The sequence below is a fragment of the Corythoichthys intestinalis genome, chromosome 1 (genome assembly GCF_030265065.1).
Source record: "Corythoichthys intestinalis isolate RoL2023-P3 chromosome 1, ASM3026506v1, whole genome shotgun sequence".
Taxonomy (NCBI): domain Eukaryota; kingdom Metazoa; phylum Chordata; class Actinopteri; order Syngnathiformes; family Syngnathidae; genus Corythoichthys; species Corythoichthys intestinalis.
The window spans coordinates 71,262,543-71,283,229 of record NC_080395.1 but is presented as its reverse complement, the minus strand read 5'-3'; the positions used below and the strand labels follow the sequence as shown (position 1 = coordinate 71,283,229).

The 20,687-nt window shown below is 43.6% G+C and overlaps 1 protein-coding gene and 1 long non-coding RNA gene across 2 annotated transcripts in view; one reads left to right on the top strand and one right to left on the bottom strand.

The window, feature by feature from the left end:
- Window positions 1-11,606: 11,606 nt before the first annotated feature.
- Window positions 11,607-14,457, top strand: LOC130925738 (uncharacterized). The gene is made up of 4 exons (XR_009065830.1): window positions 11,607-11,700; window positions 12,000-12,197; window positions 12,276-12,406; window positions 12,851-14,457. It is a non-coding gene; the product is annotated as an uncharacterized LOC130925738 (long non-coding RNA).
- LOC130925722 (uncharacterized) overlaps window positions 13,027-20,687 on the bottom strand; it is a 48,005-nt gene continuing 40,344 nt past the window's right edge. The window contains exons 11-13 of the mRNA XM_057851349.1: window positions 18,996-19,089; window positions 13,720-14,020; window positions 13,027-13,639 (exon numbers count right to left, since the gene is read on the bottom strand). Of these exons, the coding sequence (XP_057707332.1) occupies window positions 13,464-13,639; window positions 13,720-14,020; window positions 18,996-19,089 (571 nt within the window). The 3' untranslated portion in view covers window positions 13,027-13,463. The remainder of the gene's footprint in view (window positions 13,640-13,719; window positions 14,021-18,995; window positions 19,090-20,687) is intronic.

Below are 20,687 nucleotides of genomic sequence, written 5' to 3'. Positions count from 1 at the left end.
GACGGAAAGTTTACCACAAAATTTAGTTATTTATCTAAAGCTTTGTCATGTCTTCCACAACAATATTGAGGCGAGCAACGTGGGGAAGACTAACAGGAATTGCTCTTTTTCTTAACACCCAACATTGTAAACAACACAGAGACGGTATAGGATTTGCAGCCGCTAGACACAGTCATGGTTACCCACTTCCCATCATGCATTTGGGCTGAACAGTTTTGTCACTACATTATCTTTTACTGAAAGCTCAACAAATACACTACATGGCAATATTCAGTCACAATATACAAACTCACATTTATCCTTCAACAATCTATTCGTGGATCCCTTTCACAGAAAGAATGTTAATAATGTTAATGCCATCATGGAATGGAATCCAGTACATTGGCATCAATAGTAGCGACATTCATGATAGTGAATGGCATGGACGTACATAGCTGTCAGTGGTATTGACTTACTTAGGCGCCACTTCAATGTCAATGGGCTGTAATGGTAAGTGGTCAAAAATCACAACCACCTATGTTTTCCTGTCATTGAAAATGAAGGGAAAATGTTTGCCATTAAAAATGAATGGAATTCCGGTCATTTTGATATTTAAACTGTGTCGGTCGGTCAAACGGTTTGGAGTCTCCAGTGTGCCGAAAAAATGTGGATAGTAAGATTAGGAAAGAAATAAATAAAAATAAAGCTGAGGAATTTTACTAGCTGGGCCTGCGCCTTGCAAAGCCCCATCTAATAATAATAATTAAAAAAAAAACTTTTCACAAACAAAATAATAATTAAATGGTGACGGTTAGGGATGGGAATCGAAATCCGATTCCAATTCCGAACCAGTTCCTTGTGTTTCGAGGCCTCGACATCACAATGAAAAAGCCTTAACGATCCCTTTAACGAGTCCTAAAGACGCATATTGCGTCATGACTGTCTTGTTGTCCAGACGCATCAAACGAGCATGGCGCCAAGAACCACCCGCTCCAAAGTTTGGCTACAAGGTTACGATGGTTTAGCACGAGCATTGCAGCCGTAATCATAATGTAATAGCCCCGAATGAGGGAACAGAAGGAGAGGAATGAATGATGGATACCTTCACTTTATTGTGGCAACAATAGAAAAAAACACAAATAACTGCGAACTGCTGCAACATGCGTCCAACACTCTCGCTCACGCCGTCCTACCACTCCCCCACTTCCCGCTACGTCACCACTCGGCAGTCCCATGGCCCCTTCGCGGCCCGCAGAAAGTTACAGACATTACACTGCCCCCCCCTTACAAAGCCCCTCGCCCCGAGGGGTCAACAACAAAATCCTCAAACCGCAGCGGTCTTCTTATTTGCCGCTGTGGCCGGCCTTGCACAGCAACTTGTCCATCGCCGAGTGGCACTACCGGTGGAACAGGAACAACAGGGGTGTCCACAGAACTTGGAACCTCAACACGTTCCTGAGCCGCTGGAGCATTAAGTCCCATCTCGAAATGAGGGATACCGTTGCCCCTGTATGGTGCTAAACGGTCGCGATGCAGGACGACTCTCCTGCCTCTAGGAGGAACCGCGACCCTGTAAACGACCTCCCCAACCCGTTCTAGCACCCTACAAGGTCCATCCCAGTGACTGTCCAATTTTGGGCAACGTCCTTTCTTCCTCTTAGGCGCATAAATCCAGACCAGTTCTCCAGATTGGAAATCACGTCCCTTGCCCCGCACATCATAGTTCCTTTTTTGTCTCATACCAGCCTTCTCCAGCTGGTCTCGTGCAAACTCGTGCGCCGCCTCCAACCGGTCTTGAAGCTTTCAGGCGTACTCCAGTCCCGGGGGGTCCCCCAGGCTGTCGGGTGGTCTGCCAAACGCCAACTCTGCAGGGGTCCGGATCTCCCGGCCTAGCATCAGCAGTGCAGGGGTGCAGTTCGTGGAATTCTGCACCGCTGATCGGTAGGCCATCAAAACCAGCGGAATATGACGATCCCAGTCACGCTGGTGGTTGGCGGTGAGGATGGCAAGCTGCTGCTGCATGGTGCGGTTGAATCTTTCAACTAATCCATCGCTCTGAGGATGCAAAGGTGTGGTCCGTGTCTTTTGCATGTTCAGTCGTTCGCACAAGGAAGCAAAAACCTTGGACTCAAAATTTCTGCCCTGGTCACTGTGCAAAGTGTCTGCAGCCCCAAACCGACTGAACATTCCCTCCAGCAGAGCATCTGCCACCGTCTCCGCCTCCTGATCTGGCAACGCATAAGCCTCCGGCCATTTTGTAAAGTAGTCCATGGCACACAGCACATACTTATTTCCTCTCTCAGTCACAGGAAAGGGCCCCATAACATCCACAGCCACTCGCTCCATAGGCGCCCCCACCCCTTGCTGCTGAAGAGGCGCATGTGACTGATTCAAGGGTCCTTTGAACGCCGCACATTCATCACAACGCCGACAGAAGTCCTCCACGTCCCGTCGATGCTGCCCCCAGTAGAATCCTTGACGCAATCGCCGCAGAGTCTTGGTGTTTCCAAAGTGTCCGGAACCAGTGCCCCCATGACATGCACCCAGCACTGCATCTCTGAGGGATCTGGGCACTACGACCTGCCACCTTTCCTCTCCAGTAGCTGGCTCTTTCCAAGCACGCTGTAGCACACCGTCCATCACGCGTAACACAGCAAACTTGCTCCAAAGTCCCTTCGTGCCTGCAGACAGACCCACCACACACTCCCACGGAGGCCGACCACCGCGCAGGACCCACTCACGCACCGGTTTGAGTTCCCCGTCCTCTTCCTGCTTGGCCGCCCACTCAGCAACATCCACAGACTCTAATGTGCAGCATGACGGCCCCTCAGCCCCGCCGCCATCTCGTAAGTCCATCTCACGCGCGTCCCGCCTGTCGCAGTAACTGCAGCCGTCCACAGCACATGGCCTCCTGGAGAGCGCATCAGCGTTGCCATGTTTTACCCCGGCCCGATGAACCACGCTGAAATTAAATGACTGGAGCTCCTCCAGCCAACGCGCCACCTGTCCTTCAGGTTCTCGGAAGGACATCAGCCACTGTAGTGCAGCGTGGTCTGTCCTGATGGTGAAAGGCACGCCACACAGGTAGTACCGGAAGTGTTTAACGGCCAAGACGACCGCCAATAGCTCACGCCTCGTCACACAATAGCGCCTCTCACTCTTGTTGAATATGCGGCTGAAATAAGCCACCACTCTTTCACCGTCAGGACCAGCCTGTGACAGGACGGCTCCCATGCCCACATTGCTCGCGTCTGTGTCCAGCATGAATGGCAGGGCAGGATCTGGCAACGTGAGGACAGGGGCATTGGTGAGCGCCCTCTTGAGGTTGGAAAACGCCGCCTGACAGTCTTTTGTCCAAACGAACTGTTGATTGTTCTGGAGGAGGCGAAACAAGGGCGCCCCAATGCATGAAAACCCCCTCACGAACCTCCGGTAATAAGATGACAGTCCCAAAAAACTTTTGAGCTGCGTCTGGTCTTTTGGAACTGGCCAGTCTCTTATTGCGCAAATTTTCTCCTCCAGTGTGCTGATGCCCCTGTAATCCACCTTATGCCCCAGGAATTCTACCTCACGCCGCAGGAAGTGGCATTTCTCCGGGTGGAGTTTCAGTCCAGCCGCCGCAATTCGTCCCAACACCAGTCTCAGGGAATCCAACGCGGCCTGGAAAGACTTGCCATGGACGAGGACATCATCCAGGTAGACCAAGCACTCCTGCCTGGGGATGTCCACCAGCACGGAGTCCATCAAGCGCTCGAACGTCCCTGGCGCGTTACACAGGCCAAAACTCATGACCTTGAACTGCCAGTGTCCTCTGGTGGTGCAGAACGCAGTCTTTGGTCTTGACTCAGGCGTGAGGGGAACTTGCCAGTATCCACTGCGCAGGTCAAGCGATGAGAACCACGCAGAGCCCAACACTAGGTCTAGCGTCTCATCAACCCGCGGAAGGGGGTAACAGTCCTTCCGCGTCACCTTATTCAGGGGCCTGTAGTCCACACAGAACCGTGGCCTGGACCCTGTTTTTCTAGGGACCATGACCACGCCAGACGCCCAGGGACTGTCAGAGGGCTCTATGATCCCTGCCTCCAGCATGGCACGGACCTCCTTGTCCGCCGCTTCCTGCAGGGCCATGGGTAGACGCCGTGGCCGCACCTTGACCGGTGCCGCATCTCCGGTATCAATGTGATGCTCCACTAGGTGCGTCAGGCCCACCTCGTTCTCACCGAGGGCAAAAATGTCCTTAAAGTCCCACAGTACTTGCCATAACTGCCCCGGTTGCTCACCATCCAGGCCGGTGCAGTTGGCCTCCCAGATAGAGCGGATCGCCTCCCTCCGTTCCTCCTGCTGCTGTGGTGGTGAAATTTCCACTGCCCCCGCAGGGTTGAGCTCTTCAGGGCGAGCGGACTCTGCCCCTATCACAAACGACTGAGCCATTGCTGTGTTGATGGATACTACAGCAGTGGCCCGTTGTGAAGGAGCAATCAGCTTTACATGCTGACCACTAGGCAGGATGAGCGCCCCTGCCCCAAGGTCTACCACACATTTAGTAGTCTTTAAGAAGTCCCGCCCTATGATGCAGGTGTCACTCACATCAGCCACCCAAGCTTGAAAAGTCACTGACAGATTCCCGAGAGCAAACACAAATGTCCCCTTCCCTTTCATCTGAGCCGTTTCGCCGGTCACAGTTCTCAGCTTCTTGATGGTGGTTTCCAGCACAGTTCCTATTGGGACAACATCTGGCCTCACAATTGTGGCAGACGACCCAGAGTCCACCAGGGCACTGCAGGAAACGTTCCCGATCAGCACTGGAACATGGCAGGGGTCACCAACCTCTGTCCAACCCACCGTGGCAACAGCTCCATCATGCTCTCGAGCACTTCCATCCACGGTGTCCACCACGGGGGGCTGCTGGTCCCGGGAAATGGCAGAGGGGGCCCGCGTTGTCCGGGTTACGCGGACCCCTTCCCGTTTCCCTGCTGGTCCATCCTCTTTGGGCACCGTCTCATCAGATGCCCGGGTTGTCCACAGCCCCAGCAGATGGCAGGGCGTCGGTTGGTCTCGTCCACACGCTGATCAATGTGGGTTTTCAAAGCACACACCATCTCCTCCAGCCATGGTGGTCTTTGCTCCCCTCCCCCTGACAGTGCCGTGACTGAGACTTGATGGACTGATGACTGTGGCGACCCCTTGGCTGCAATCTCCCTTTCCATCGCGAGTGCAAGCGCCACGCCCAAGTCCGCGGGGTGTTCGAGTTGCACATGAATGCGAAGTTCATCTGGCCTGAGAGCCTGGACAAATTGATCGCGTATCAGTTCATCTTGGACCTTATCTGGCATCCCAGCATACGCCCGTCGGCCCAGGCTCTCGATCTCGTGGGCAAGGCAACGCAGCGGCTCATTTGACTGCCGCACACGATGTTTAAACTCACAGCGGATAGAGTCTCTCACATTAAAGTTTCCAAAACGCCTTTGCAGAGCGCCAACTAGCGTTTTGTAGTTGAGTCTCTCTCCTTGGCTCAGTAGCAATAGGCAAGATGCAGCATCATCAGTTAGTGATAAGGCCAAATGCAAAGCCCTAACACTCTCCGACCAGCCCATTGTATCAGCCAGCAGTTCAAACTGTGCTTTAAATGCCTCCCAGCTTCCTTTGCCGTTGAACTTCAGCGACTTCGCGGCCGCCCACGTCAGCTCATGGGCGCCGCCATGTTTGTTGACATCCGCGGAGCCAGACCCCGCCTCCTCATGACGCCGCTCCGTCATGGCGCGCCCGCTCTCTTTTTGGCGCGAAACGTTGCAGCCATAGCGAACGCGCTCGTCACCGTCCATCGCCGGCATGTCAATCAAACAGTCCTTTGCTTCACTTTTCACCTTCGCACGAGCGCCGGAGCCGCCAAACATTTTGCCGAACGTCCTCTCCCTTCCACACGAGCACGCGGCGTTGCGTCGTAAGCCCGAGCTTCTGACACCAATGTAATAGCCCCGAATGAGGGAACAGAAGGAGAGGAATGAATGATGGATACCTTCACTTTATTGTGGCAACAATAGAAAAAAAACACAAATAACTGCGAACTGCTGCAACATGCGTCCAACACTCTCGCTCACGCCGTCCTACCACTCCCCCACTTCCCGCTACGTCACCACTCGGCAGTCCCATGGCCCCTTCGCGGCCCGCAGAAAGTTACAGACATTACAATAACAATGACAGCACGTAGGTTCAAACGCTCGAAAGTGTGTCTTCACTTCACGAGGAAAAATTACAATAAAACAACTTGCAGTCATTGCAAGGTGGAGATAACGGCATCGGGAGGGAAGGTGGAGATAACTGCATCGGGAGGGAATAGACTGCACTTTCCTCACCGAGACAGCTATACAGCTAGCTAAACTCCGAAATGACGATACAGAAGACATTGGTATAATTTGCTGACTTTAATCAACCATTACATGAAGAGTGAAACTAAAAATAGAAATGAAACAAATCAATTTCGTCCCCAATAACAAACAGGTTTGCATCAACGTAAATCAGCGATGATTAGCTGCTAATTCAGTAATAAGAAAACGGTTAGCATGTGTTCGTTAGCATTAGCACATCGTTCAAACCACGACACAACTGGATTTAAGTGTCCGATCGCGAGTGGAAACACACAACAACAACACAAAAGATGACACATACAGGCGTTGCCTCTGTAAATATTTTACAAACATTAAATTGTATTAAAATACTAAGGGGCTGTGAGATATCAATAGAACCGTTATGTGGCAAGATAACAAATATTAATAAAGTTAACAAAAAAATTAATCGCATTCATGAGCAATTATCGAAAATAGATCGGAAATTACGAACATTTCCGAAAGTATTCCGGAAACAGCCGAATGGGGCGGAGACGTCATCACAAGGAAACGAAAGGTCGAGGCAGGTGCAATCGTTGTTTATTGACAAGAGGGTTGCGTTCGTGTTTTATCAAAAAATCGCTAAAATGGTTCAAATCTGTCATGCTATGTGGTCTACAAAAATAGCCATTTGTTGCAATGTAGTACCCATGAGTTCCCGAACGTGAGAAAAAGAGCTGGACTACGCAGACAATGAGTAAAGTTCGTCCATGCTATGAGGGCTAATTTTGCAGACCCAGCCTCCCGGCACGATTTTGTGTAGTGCGCATTTTACACCTGAAAGCTATTCGAACTATGGACAAATTAAATCAGGTTTTGCTCAGAAATTGCTGATGAAAGCAGCCACCATACACGTGCAGCCACCTAAATGTCCCGTGATATCAAGAAAGAGGACGACTGGCTCTGATGAGACCACCCCAGGCTAACCAAAGGAGTGGAGCAGCCAAGCTCGAAATGGCCGGAGTGAATACTCTTTTATAATAAAAACATATCACGCATTGGATATAGGACTGGACACATGTATAAATTATCGCTCGTAATATATATAGAACAAATCCTCGAATCCCATTCATATTTGTGTCTGTTGGCAGAGCGAAAACCGATGGTACCACTATAAATGATAATTATTCTATACATTACATTATTTTGCGGTCACGGTGTATCAGCTTCACAAAAAGAAATGCAAAACAAACCATTCGGTGTTTCTGTTGCCGGCGGTGTTTCATCAGTGTGATTGCTCCCCTCAATGATCCTTTCATTAGGCTGCATTGGCTTTCGTTTGGGCTCAAATTGTTAACCTAAAACACCAAAGAAAGGTTCATAACTCTCCTCGTCACCATTAGAAGAATGTTCGTTACATCGGATTCGTCGCTGCAACTAGAAACAAAATTGTCTGCCATCATCGCCGCCATTCAGTACTAAGCACTGAGCCGGTTGTTTCCTCGTAGTGACGTCACACACACAATATGTTAGATTTCCGGGATCTCGTGGGCGGGTGCTTTTAGCTTGACAATCGATCCAAATTTCTATCATTGTCTTGGTGTTGCAATGTGTGTAATTACACAAAGTGGCATGATATGAATCCAAAAGGCATGCGTTTATGGATAAGTGATGGAATATTAGCATTTCCCCAGGTGTTGTCATACCCTTTAACAAAGAACGTAGGGTCGTAGCAGTGCTTCCCTCTCTCACTAACTCGCTCACTCGGTTGGATGCGGTATTTCTTCCTCTTCGCGTGTAAGCGCGCTCTTCTTCACATGAGCGCGTTCTTCTTCGTGTGAGGAAGCGCAAGGGCGCCCCCACTTGAGCGTGAAAGCACCATAAAAACTAAAAGGCATGCATTTCAATTTACTAGTAAATAATACGCTTTAACAGGGGTCCCGCAACTACGGCCCGCCCCGACATTTGGTCCGGCCCCCTGAACAATACCAGAGAGCATTTTGATTGATTGATTTTTTTCTCAATAGTGTTATTTATTTTCTGGCCTTTTTCTGTGAAGAACTCAGAGAGGGTTATTTGGTTATAATCTATGTGATTAATAGTGTTATTATTATTAGTTATTATTATATTATATTATTATTTTCATTTTATTTACTTTTGTTCCATGAAGTATCCAGAAAGGGTTATTTGATTGTGGCTTTCTGAAAAACAATAATTTTTTACATTTAGGCACTCCTCCAATCGTCACACTTTTTCTGTTACAAACTGACCCCGGCCCCTCATCAGAGAAGGGAAAAGTTGTGTGGCCCTCGCTGGAAAAAGTTTGGGGACCCCTGCAAGTTTAACACATATTGCCAATGGCAGACCAACAACCTATATGCCAATATATACCAATATTTTTTATTTCTATTAGAAAAATGTTTCAGTAAAATGTTACACATTCTTGTGCATTTGCCACTTATTGCCACAGTTAATATTGAGGCTTTGGGCCTCTTTTGACCTCGTTGTGAGTTTGTAAGGTTGTGACTTCTGATTAAACAAACTCGATGCCAATCAAAACGTTCGTTCTTCTTTTTCCCCAAATTAGAATCGATAAGAGAATCGATAAAGAATCGAATCGTTAAGCAATATCGATAATGGAATCGGAATCGTAAAAATCCTATCAATTCCCATCCCTAGTGACGGTACCAATGAGGTGTCTCTTACTTTTTCAGGGAGTTGGCAATCCAACTTTTAAATCTCGCGAGAAATCACGAGACTATTGCAATTAGTTGGAAAGACATTAACATTATGTTGCATCAACAATATCTAATTAAGCGCCTCATTCACTGTTCATGTTTATGTAGAGACTGCATGATTCAATCATGCTCACCTTGGAAACATGATGGTCTCTTGCTGAAAATGCCCACTGTCTTTTAGTAAACTTTACACCTTGCCTGATTCATTTTTTTGAGTGTATAGGAACTATGTTGTCTGGGGTTGTAAGCCCCTGGTAGGGTCACCCATGGCAAACAGGTCCTAGGTGAGGGGCCAGATAACGTATGGCTCAAAAAGACCCCTTATGATGATTAATGTAAATGGATTCGAGTTTCCCTTGCCTGGACGCGGGTTACCGGGACCCCCTTCTGGAGCCAGGCCTGGAGGTGGGGCTCGAAGGCAAGCGTCTGGTGGCCGGCCTGTCCTCATGGGGCCCGGCCGGGCACAGCCCGAAAAGGCAACATGGGTTCCCCTTCCAATGGGCTCACCACCTGTGGGAGGGGTCAAAGGAGTCGGGTGCGCAGAGAGTTGGGCGGCAGCCAAAGGCGGGGGGCCTTGGCGGTCCGACCCCCAGCTGCAGAAGCTAACTCTTGGCCAGAGTGAGTACTCTTTTGTAATAAAAAACATATCACGCATTGGATATAGGACTGGACACATGTATAAATTATCGCTCGTAAAAAATATAGACCAAATCCTCTAATCCCATTCATATTTGTGTCTGTTGGCAGAGCGAAAACCTATGATAGCACAATAAATGATAATTATTCTATACATTACTTTATTTTGCGGTCACTGTGTATCAGCTTCACAAAAAGAAATGCAAAACAAACCATTTGGTGTTTCCCACACGATATGTTGCCGGCCGGTGTTTCATCCGTGTGATTGCTCCCCTCAATGATCCTTTCATTAGGCTGCATTGGCTTTCGTTTTGGGCTCAAATTGATAACCCAAAACACCAAAGAAAGGTTCATAACCCTCCTCATCACCATTAGAGGAATGTTCGTTACGTCGGATTCGTCGCTGCAACTAGAAACAAAATTGTCCGCCATCATCGCCGCCATTCAGTAATAAACACTGAGCCGGTTGTTTCCTTGTAGTGACGTCACGCACACAATACGCTAGATTTCCGGGATCTCGGGGGATAGGAATCCAAAAGGCATGCGTTTATGGATAAATGATGGAATATTAGCATTTCCCCAGGTGTTTTAATACCCTTTAACACATATTGCCAAAGGCAGAACAACACCTATATGCCAATATGTACCTTTTTTTTTTTTTTTTAATTTCTATTAGAAAAATGTTTCACTAAATTGTTACACATTCTTGTGTACTTGCCAATTATTTCCACAGTTAACATTGAGACCTTGGGCCTCTTTTGACCTCGTTCTGAGTTTGTAAGGTTGTGACTTCTGATTACTTGATGCCAATCAAAACGTTTGTTCTTATTTTTCCCCAAATTAGAATCGATAAAGAATCGAATCGTTAAGCAATATCGATAATGGAATCATAAAAATTGTTCCCATCCCTAGCAAGGAGTCACAAAATATGGAGACTATCAAAATGTTTTGGGCCGGAATGTAGGTTGTAGTATCAGAAAAATGGATCTTCATCAGATGTCATAGGTGTTCCAACAGGACAATGACCCAAAACATATCTCAAATAGCACCAAAAAATGGTTGGAGACCAGTGTCCAGTCCAGTGGTTGGAGACAAAGCGCTGGAGGATTCTGAGGTGGCCATCAATGTGTCTGGATCTACATCATATTGAACACTATGGAGAGATCTCAAAATTGCTGTTGTAAGAAGGCAACCTACAAATCTGAGAGACCTGAAACAATTCGCAAAAGACGATTGGTCCAAAATGACATCTGAGAGGTGCACAAAACTTGTTGATAGTTATAGGAAGTGATTGCTCTCTGTTATTTCTTCTAAAAGATGTGCAACCAAATATTGAGTTGAGGATGCCAACCGTTTTGTTCATTCTGTTTAAAATTGTGTACATTTTGGCTTTTCTCTTCAGCTTTTTTGTAGTTTTCCGATGCACATCCAGGAAATAAACACATTCAACATTTGTAATTGTGTTAATTTCTGGGAGAAATGCTGTATTTTCTGGAAAAATTCCAGGGGTGCCAATAATTCCGTACATGACTGTATGTCATGACTTGCAAGAATCTTTGTTTCTGCCTTTTAGAACATGTTTCAAGAAGTGTTCTCATTTCAACCTTCTCAAGCTTGCCTGCCCCCTCAGCACGCACGCTTTTAGGGGTCGTGGAGGAAGAACGAAGAGGGCAGGAACGTGCATAATAAGGTGCTACGTCACAGGGTGACCAATGGCCTACCGCACACAGGCTATTTTTAGACCGTGACTGTGCCGTTACCACTGTTAAAAATGTTAAAATGACTTTTACTTTACATGTGAATTGTCTTGTTTTGTATTGTGTTACTGTCACTTTAAATGAAGACAGGTTGTAGTACCAGAAATGGCCTCTGATTTGCCATGTGACCACAAAGTCAGGAAGTTAAGTGTCATGTGACCAGAAAAAGTCAGGAAGTATAACAAGCATGGCAGCAGGACTTGTTATTGTCTCCTCTGTCAATCTAGTTGAATCTGCAACCATCTTATGCTTTTGATAGCATCGTCGGTACGTATTTGATTTCTAAGATGTCATTTTGCATATATAGATCATTATTTGTGGTAAATTTAGTTATTGTGGAATATTATGTTTGAATTTATTTTGTCATTGTGCCTGATGGTTGTAGCGTTCGAATTAGCCAGTTAAAGAGAATAAATACAAGTGATAATAATTAACAAAGACAATTAATAGTATAAATACATGTTTAAATAGCAGTTAAAAAGCAGGTTGGTTTATTTCATTCACAAATTCAGTGCATTTACATTGTATGGGAAAAAGATATTCATTTCATTTATTGTGTGTTTCAGTTTTACTCTTTACACGATGTCAATAAACCTGTGGACAATGGACAGCTGTCTTCAGAGTCGTGATGTCACTAAAGAGTTATCTAACTGCCAAGTAGTATCCAGCGTTCATATACCGAGGGCAGTACAGTGACGTTGCATCGTAAAGCGGAAGTAAAGCCGAAGTGGGACATTATAGACCCGCCCTCGCATAGACCCAACGTAATTAGTGCTACTTTTCTCCGGTAATCTTTCAAAAACGAACATCCCGATCACGCATTGCTTTTTTGGAACTTGTAGAAACGACTGTCGACATTAGCAGACAAATGAGGATGTTTTCTTCATACGTTTCCGGAAACCAAAAACCCATTCACGTTTCATATACAGTAAACATTATGTTGGGTTGGCATGGTCTTTCAGAGGACAAAGAGGTAAGCCATTTTTATATTTTTAACTTATTTTTTTAGCGTAACGTGCCGTAGTGCTTCTGTCTGACAATGAATGACCTGAAAAGAATTCCAATGGTATCTGACTGCCACTGTTACCCTTTTTGTTATATATATATATATATATATATTAAAAAAAACTTTAGTAAGGGGGAAGTGTAAATAAATTATAGGATTAAGATGTGTTATCAATGAAAAAATTAAAAGTGTTCGTTGGCTGTCACTGAGTAGCATTTGCGATCGCTACACAAAGCTAACTAAATTACCCCCAAGAACGGTAAGAGACGTAGGACAACCAGAGGATATATAAGAAAGACAGCGCTGATGGTAAAGGATAGCTTGTTGAAACAGGAGAATGTCTTTGACTGTCGCGTCGATAAAAAAGCTAAAGCTATGCTTAGGTCAGCTCGTTTTTTTCGTCTTTTTCAGCCTTCGACACAAAGCCATCTCTTTAACTGAACATTTTTATGTTCTTCCACATCTTTGCCAGTCAAATTGGCACCAGGCACATCATTTTCGGAGAGAATTGGTAAGTTTAACTCTGTAAACATCTCCTTCGTACACGATTTCCATTCATTTCCTCTTAGGGACAAACGGTGGCTTGTCCCTACTTAGCAACAGTAGCTAATGTCATGAATATTAATGAGCGGAAGTGACGTGTTGCTTGCGGTACGCCATTGCAAAACCTACTAATTGCAGAACGATTTAACTATCTAATGTGATTGCAATCAAATAAAAATATACACAGATACACACTTCAACTAGGGCACACATCTCATGCATCAAAGAGTTTAATAATATTGGAAAACTTAGAGCATAACTGTTTTCATCGAATTCTGCAGATAGTAAAAGTACAATGACAACTTAGTATGATTGAGTTGTTAACAAATGCTCTTTTAATAGTATAACTTCTTTTACACGTAAGTCTGAACTAAATAAGCCATTGGAACACCATAGTTAGTTAGAAATGTTGATGTGGGTCGTGTTATTTAAACAACCGTAGCGAGGGTAACTTGCTAAGGAGTTGCGTTTGGTTATTTCACTACGAAACCAGAAGAGGCTTCTGGACCTCTCCTTTGCTCTTTCTTGCATAGTAGGCAACAACAATAGCTAACATTAGGACTGACAACGAGCACACACTACCAAAGATTGCAGTGCTGAAATTGGTACTGAGCATCTTCTTCATTTCAAGTTGTCCTCCGTTCAAAATGTTTTCTCCTGTCAAAAGACATGAATGAAGATGTTAGATGATACAGTAAACAGGTAGGAGCATACAGGAGGTAGCTCCTATCATGCACCTGGAATAGGTGCGTCATTCTTCTTCAGTGCATCATTGTCGTCCATCTCTGATTTCTTTCTCACATCTACTTCGATCATCTGAACATCTGCTACCTTCAGCAAACCGTTGTCGTGTTGTACAGCAGCACTGGGAATAGCCTCAGCGATGAATTGAAAAGGACCCTGGGTCAGAGATTGCACGGAGGCCTGCTTGCCCGTTGCTCGTCTGCGTCGACGGAACTGCTCGTCCAGACAACCCATGGCACATCTGGAGAAGGGATCAGTGACGTCGCACATGAGGACCGTGCAGGTGATGTAAACCTGTAAGACGAAATAAATGCAATATGGAATTGTGGCTTCCGTGTCATTTTTGGGAATATTGGTGCCAAGAACTATGTTGAAGTGAGTTGAGGAGCTTCATGTAACTTTTGTTTGTGGCCTTAAAATGATCTTCATGTGTGAAACCGCTCCATTGTTGCTTAATTTAAACAATTGGGTTTCAGGAGCCGTTAATGTCAGATCACCGAATAGCATTTTTTCCCCTCATGATTTAATAACAAGGGCGCAGGTTTGCATAGGGACGGTAGGGAAATGGTAGGGGCACTACCAACTTTTCAGTATGCTCAAATTGTCCCCACCAACTTTTACGGAACCTTATTTGCATTATATAATGACTTCAATTGTATAGGTAATTTAGACTGTCTTCCCATGTTGTAAGGATAGAATTAACCCGACCATTACTAAGTAAATCAAAGTACGTACTGTCAATATGTTCAGACTTCCATTGACCCCTTTCCACTTGCTGAATGTGCTAGTTCATTCCCCCCCCCCTCAAATGCAAGTTCTACTGGCTGATCACTTGATCCCCCCCCTACACACACACACGCGTGTTCACAGCTGGTGTTCTGTCAAATTTTTCACCCTGATAATATATTGCTCCCGAAGCTTTCGTGGTAGTGAATAAGCACTCTTTTACATTCAGTTGGACTGTCAATGTTATCCAAAGTTGCTAAATAAACAAGGTACATCATAAACATACACGTGCAACATGAATATGGCATAACTAAATGCTTAAAGACACGGCAAAGACGTTAAAGTGATAGCGCAGCGTGCAGTTGAGTTGTGTGCAGCCTCATAGTCGGATGTGCCTGAGGAGAACTTTTCTACATGTCCGTTCATGATCAAACGTAAGTAAATATTCCTTTATTTATCTAAAATTTGTAGTGTTTACTTTGGAACCGCTGCATTCGCAACATTACGCGCATGCACAGAACCGTTTGTTTTTTGGCATTCCTGGATAGTTAAGAGATTAACATGTTTGTATTTCTTGTGTATGTTAATATAATTTGTGTTTGAATATTGCAATTTAAATTTGCTTATAAAATCAAAAGACTTATTCTGGAAGTCTTCAAAATGTTTCTTTAGTAGTTTTTGAATACAAAGGTTTGAATCAAACGGTGTACCACCTAAACCAATACATATTCACTGCAAAACCACAACTCCTTAAAACTGAAAATAAATAAATAAATTCCCTTGTTTTCAGTGTAAATCTACAAGAAATAAGGGAAATGATCTGCAAGTGCTTCAAGTAAATTTTACTCACTTAGATTTCTTGAAATAAGGAAAAATAGCTAGCTGAAAATAAGCTTAATAGACTTATTTTAAGCAAAGCAAAAAAATTGTATATTTAATATTGAAAAAAAAACTTGTTTGTATATATTGTATTATTAATTCAAGAATACACATTATTCTTGTTGTTGTCTGTTTCTTATTATGGCCATAATAAGAACAAACACTGCAGTGATATTTACTTAAAATAAATTAATCTGAAACATTAATCTGTTAACTAGCCTTCAACACTCAGAACAAGATGGAGAAAATTATTTAACTAGATTTAAGAATAATAAAGACATTATAAATTTGCAGTGTGAAAGTTAGTAAAAGTTAATACAGATTTATTTTCATATAGGTGAGAAATGTAGCCCTGACCCCGGTTAAATAATCTTTTTGGTCTTATTAATATCCCGTTCCCAGCAAAATGTGTACAGGCAGGTTATGCTGTTCTATCATCTCTACCAATATTGAGACCAAACCCTTGTTCATTAACATCACGGTATTAATGTCAACACAGCAATGATTGTTGCTTTACATCTGACAACGGCTTTACAGTATTTCTCCATTGCTAAAACTCTGCGCAAATCCCATTGTCTGAACCAAATACTCAGTTGTCTGAACCCTCAGATTAAATCAGTCACTCCTTTGAAAAAAAAAACTTTTCACATCTGTTTAAACACAACTTGTCAATACATTTTGACTGAGATCAATCTGTGTTGCATAATTGCTGTAAATAAGGTACAAAGTAATTACCGTTTTTGACAGTATTTAGTAAATCAGGGGTGAAAGTGGCTAGAACTCCCCGACATTAAGGTCGCCACAGAGCCAGAAATGTTATTTATTTATATTTTATATTTTCTTTTTTTTCTTTTTTTTTTCTCTTTTTTAATTAATTAATTTTTTTTTTTTTTTTTTTTTTTTTTGTGGGGGGTGATCAAACCTCTTAAACTACTGAAATGCAAAGAAAACTGTTTTTGCACAGTTATTTCTATGACACATACAAAAACTGATTTTCATTCAAAACTGTATTTTTTCAATGATTTGCAAAATAAAAGTTAACAAAAACAGCAACAACCCCAACCTCCATCTCCTAATTTTTATTTTCCCTCATTTCCTCAAATACTAAATGCCAAATCTCAATTTTAACTACTTAAGAACATAGGATGTTTATTAGAATTGAAGTTAATGTAAACATTTACTTTTTTTTTTTAATAATAAAGATGTAAGTATCATACATTCAGAAAAATAAGTACAAATGACTTATATTATGCAGAGTGAAATGGAATATATTTTGAAGATCGCGCAAACATGGACTTTTTTAAATCATAAGGAAATGATTAAGTAGCCTAACATAAATGAACAAATATAAGTCCAAAGTGCACATTGACAGCTAAGATGTTGTGAACCTCCCCATCAGAGCAAATAAAACTAAATACGACAAATAAGCCTCCTCAACTCTTTCGTTGCTCTTAAAGATTTGATCCATTTTATGTTGAATTGCCCTCACATCAATTCACCTTTTTTTTTTTTTTTTTTTTTTGCTGTTCCAGAAAACATGCACATTTAACCAATCAGAGCTAACCATCTCTGCTGATCACATGTCGGTATGTCAGCCAATTGAACGGATAAATGAGTCCAGGCGTTTTGCTTTGCTGTGTGCTTTCGCACATTGACGTGACTCATCATTGTCAGACTCAGATAACTGCAGCAGCTGGGGAAACCTCCATGCCGTCCGTGGAATAAAATAAATAATAAATACTAGTGGAAATGGATTACGCTACACAAGCACTTCATTATGCTTGTTGTTAACCCTTGTGTATGTAAATCTGATGATGGTAGACTGTATTCTTCTTGGAGAACAAATGCATGTGTGGCAGCTTAGTGTTTTTTTTTGTTGGTTTTTTTTACATAGCGTTTTGACAGTTGCCGTCATATTTTCGGAATCCAAGCACCGTGTACCAGAACAGCATTCCGGCCCTGAATCTTATACCGGAACTGCGTTCTGGCCCTAAATCTTATACTGGAACAGCGTTCCTGACCGTTCTGGCCCACTTTCACCCCGGATGTAAATGCTGACCACAATTAGTGTATGACTATTGGGCCGTTTACACGGTGACGCTGCGACTACAAAACGCAACAATTGTGTTGCGGAAGGGCTGTGCCTTTATGTGGTGACGGCCAAAACGGTAGACAAAGACGCAAACTTTTGATTCCGGCCTCCAAAGCGGAACGATTCGATTGTGGAGATTGCTCTGCAACCATATGCATGGAACGTTCTCGCTCCGATGACGTCAGCACTCGCACACGTCACTTTGCGCGTGCGCAGTTGCAGCCAGTAAACATTCAAAACAATGGCGCTGAACCTGACCAGCTGCTGCCACGGTAGCAGCCTCCTGCCCCGGCTTGGCTGGCTGTCCGTGAACCTGGCAAGCTGCTGCGGCGCTAGCCTCCTGCTGCACCTGGCCCTGCCCGTTAGCATGATTGCTACAGCTGCCCTCATCGCCAGTTGTTGCTTTTCTGACTCGTTTTGAACCATCTTCCTTCTTTTTGAAAAAAGACAGTAAATGCAACTGTCTTTTTGGCATGTTGAAATACCGTTTGATCCTGGCTGCTTGCTCCCCAGATGTCGCAAATTTCCAAAGTTTTTTTTTTTTTGTGTGTGTGTGTCAAGGGTGTTTTGTTGGTCCAGCTTTTCAGTGCATCAGCAACTTTCAAATGACGTTATTTTTTTTATAAACAACATGCAATTCTTGGGATTTGTTCTGTAAATGAATTTATGCATATTATTATTTCATTTTATACTGTAATGTACGTAACTATGCACGGTCCCTTTAAGAGACGCTGGGACTGGAGAGCTGTGAGGTAGTAGGAAGCGAGGGGGAGACGGGCGAGAAGCAAAAGTTAGCCGTCGAATGTGGCGGCAGTCCGCTGTTATTTTGTTTATTGTTTTCTTATTGTTACTACAATAAAATGGAGAAAGCCATCAATGACTCCCCCCTTTCCTTCCCCCCATTTGGGGCTATCACAATACATTTTTTAAAAAGGTTTTTATATTATTATTATTTTCAATATACGAGAGGTGCCGGATCTGCCCAAAAAAGTCCCGGAACACAGGGAGGCCAAAATCAAGAGGTGCCGGATCTTACTCCGGCAGGATCCGGCACATATTAACCCCTGGATCCTGGTAAAAAATACACTTATACTGCGTGAAATTCAGCAGATGATCCTTGAAGACCATGTAGATTTTCATGGTTACAAAAATGTCAGCCTCTCTACTGTTTATCGTGTCCTCACGCGCAACAGACTACGCATGAAACAACTGTATCGAGTGCCCTTTGAACACAACTCAGACACAGTCAAAAAGCTTTCAGTCTGCACAGGTTGGGATAAATCCAGACAGATGCAACGTTGATTCCTGCAAATTGTGATTTACGTAGGTGTGTGAAAAAATATCAAAATGGTGATACCGTATATCGTGATACTTTGCATCTCAAAAGGTTATAGGATACGCTCATGCCAAGAATTGAGATATTGTTTTAAAAAGGTGTTAATGTCAAAATTTGATCAAATTCAAGTGCCAGTCGGGACTACTTATTGATATTCTCTGAGTGGAAGGTTAATGTTGTATGCAGTTGCCAAGACAGTAAAAAAACAGATCATTAAAATTCTGCTGTTTAGTCACCTGATCATTGTCTCCAAATTTGAAAGCTTGAAACTCCAAGTGGTATAACAACGCATCAACCATTTCAGCTCTTAAAGACTGATCCGTCACACACCTGTGTGTAAAAACATGTTATACTGTATATGAAACATGTTAGGCACTAAATAGTATTCTCATCATTATTGTATTCTGCACTATAAGGCGCATCGGAGAATAGGGTGCACCTTCAATGAATGGCCTTCTTAAAAATTGTTTTCATATATAGGGCATATATAGGACACGCCGCATTATAAGGTGCAATAGTAGTAGTAGTATGGTAGTAGTAGGCCTAGTAGGTGGGGTTGTGTTATAGGGAATTTCATGGCATAATTAACCAATGGCATAATTAACCAATACAGTGATACCTCGACATACGATCGCATCAACATGAGATCCTTTCGACATACGACGTAAAATTTGACTCGTCATTTGTCTCGGCATGTGAAAACATCCTGCAAATACACTGATTTATGACAGCGTCGCAAATTAATTTAATTAATTTTTCCGCAAGACGGACACACAGCGGTTATTCTTGTGAGAGAAATCAGCATGGGTCCTATGAAGGTTAGTGCAGGTGGGGAAAAAAGGAAAAAGGTGATTTTAACCATTGAAATTAAAGTGCCTGTGACACGAAAAAGCATGTTTATTTCATAATACACGCGGTATTTTATGCCCCTGAATGATATGGACCTCTTGGATGTGTGTGGAAGCGATCGTATATTTATTTAGTTTTTTGAATCCCGCGCCATGAAAATGAGTGACTTCCGGCTTCGGTCTCTCATTGAGGTGGAGGGCGCTGTGACGTGTACGGTAGAAGACGTTCTCTTCACTATACAGTGTACTGTTGTGTATGAGGACGAAGGATTCAGCTGATTTTGCGGATTAATACTTTTATTTTTTGCATCACGCCAGCCAAACGGCTGCAGAAAAATCATTCTGTATGCGGGAGAGGCGTATGCGCCTTTTTGGAGTTTCAAAAGGTTCCCATTCACCGTGGATATTTACTGTGGGACCATTGGACTTACAAGGAAGTGAGTAAACATCTTGTTTTGTATTATGTCAAATACGGATACAGTGATTACAAAGTAAACACTATAAAATTCCTTTAAATAAAGGACTACTTACGTTTGATCATTGATAGGCATGTAAAAAGCTATCTTCATGCTCATTAGCAGTTAGCTGTTAGCACGTTAGCTCCACAACAACTCCAGCCACCCTCCTCCAGGGAACAAACTGTAAATTGCTCTCCGCCGGGCGGTTTGCCGATCCGCAAAGAAACTCGACAACCGGGTCGTCATGTCAAATAATCCAGGCTAGTTACAGTGCTGCTCAAAAGTTTGTGAACCCCCTCAACATTTTGGAATTTTCTATTATTTCAACCTGATTTCCTAATCAATCAATTCAGTAGTTTTTTTTTTGTTTTTTTAACAGTTGTGTTGTCGAGACTAAATTAAAAAGAGTTTTCATCAACTGATGTAGGTGCAAAATTGAACTGTTTGGTCACAACCAAAACCGCCATGTCTGGCGAAAAGTCAACACTGCATACCACCAAAAGAACCTTCTCCCAACAGTGAAGCATGGAGGTGGGAATGTCAAGATCTGGGCTTGCTTTTCATCCTCAGGACCTGGACAACTCCACATAGTCCAGGGAATCATGAATTCTGAGGAATATTG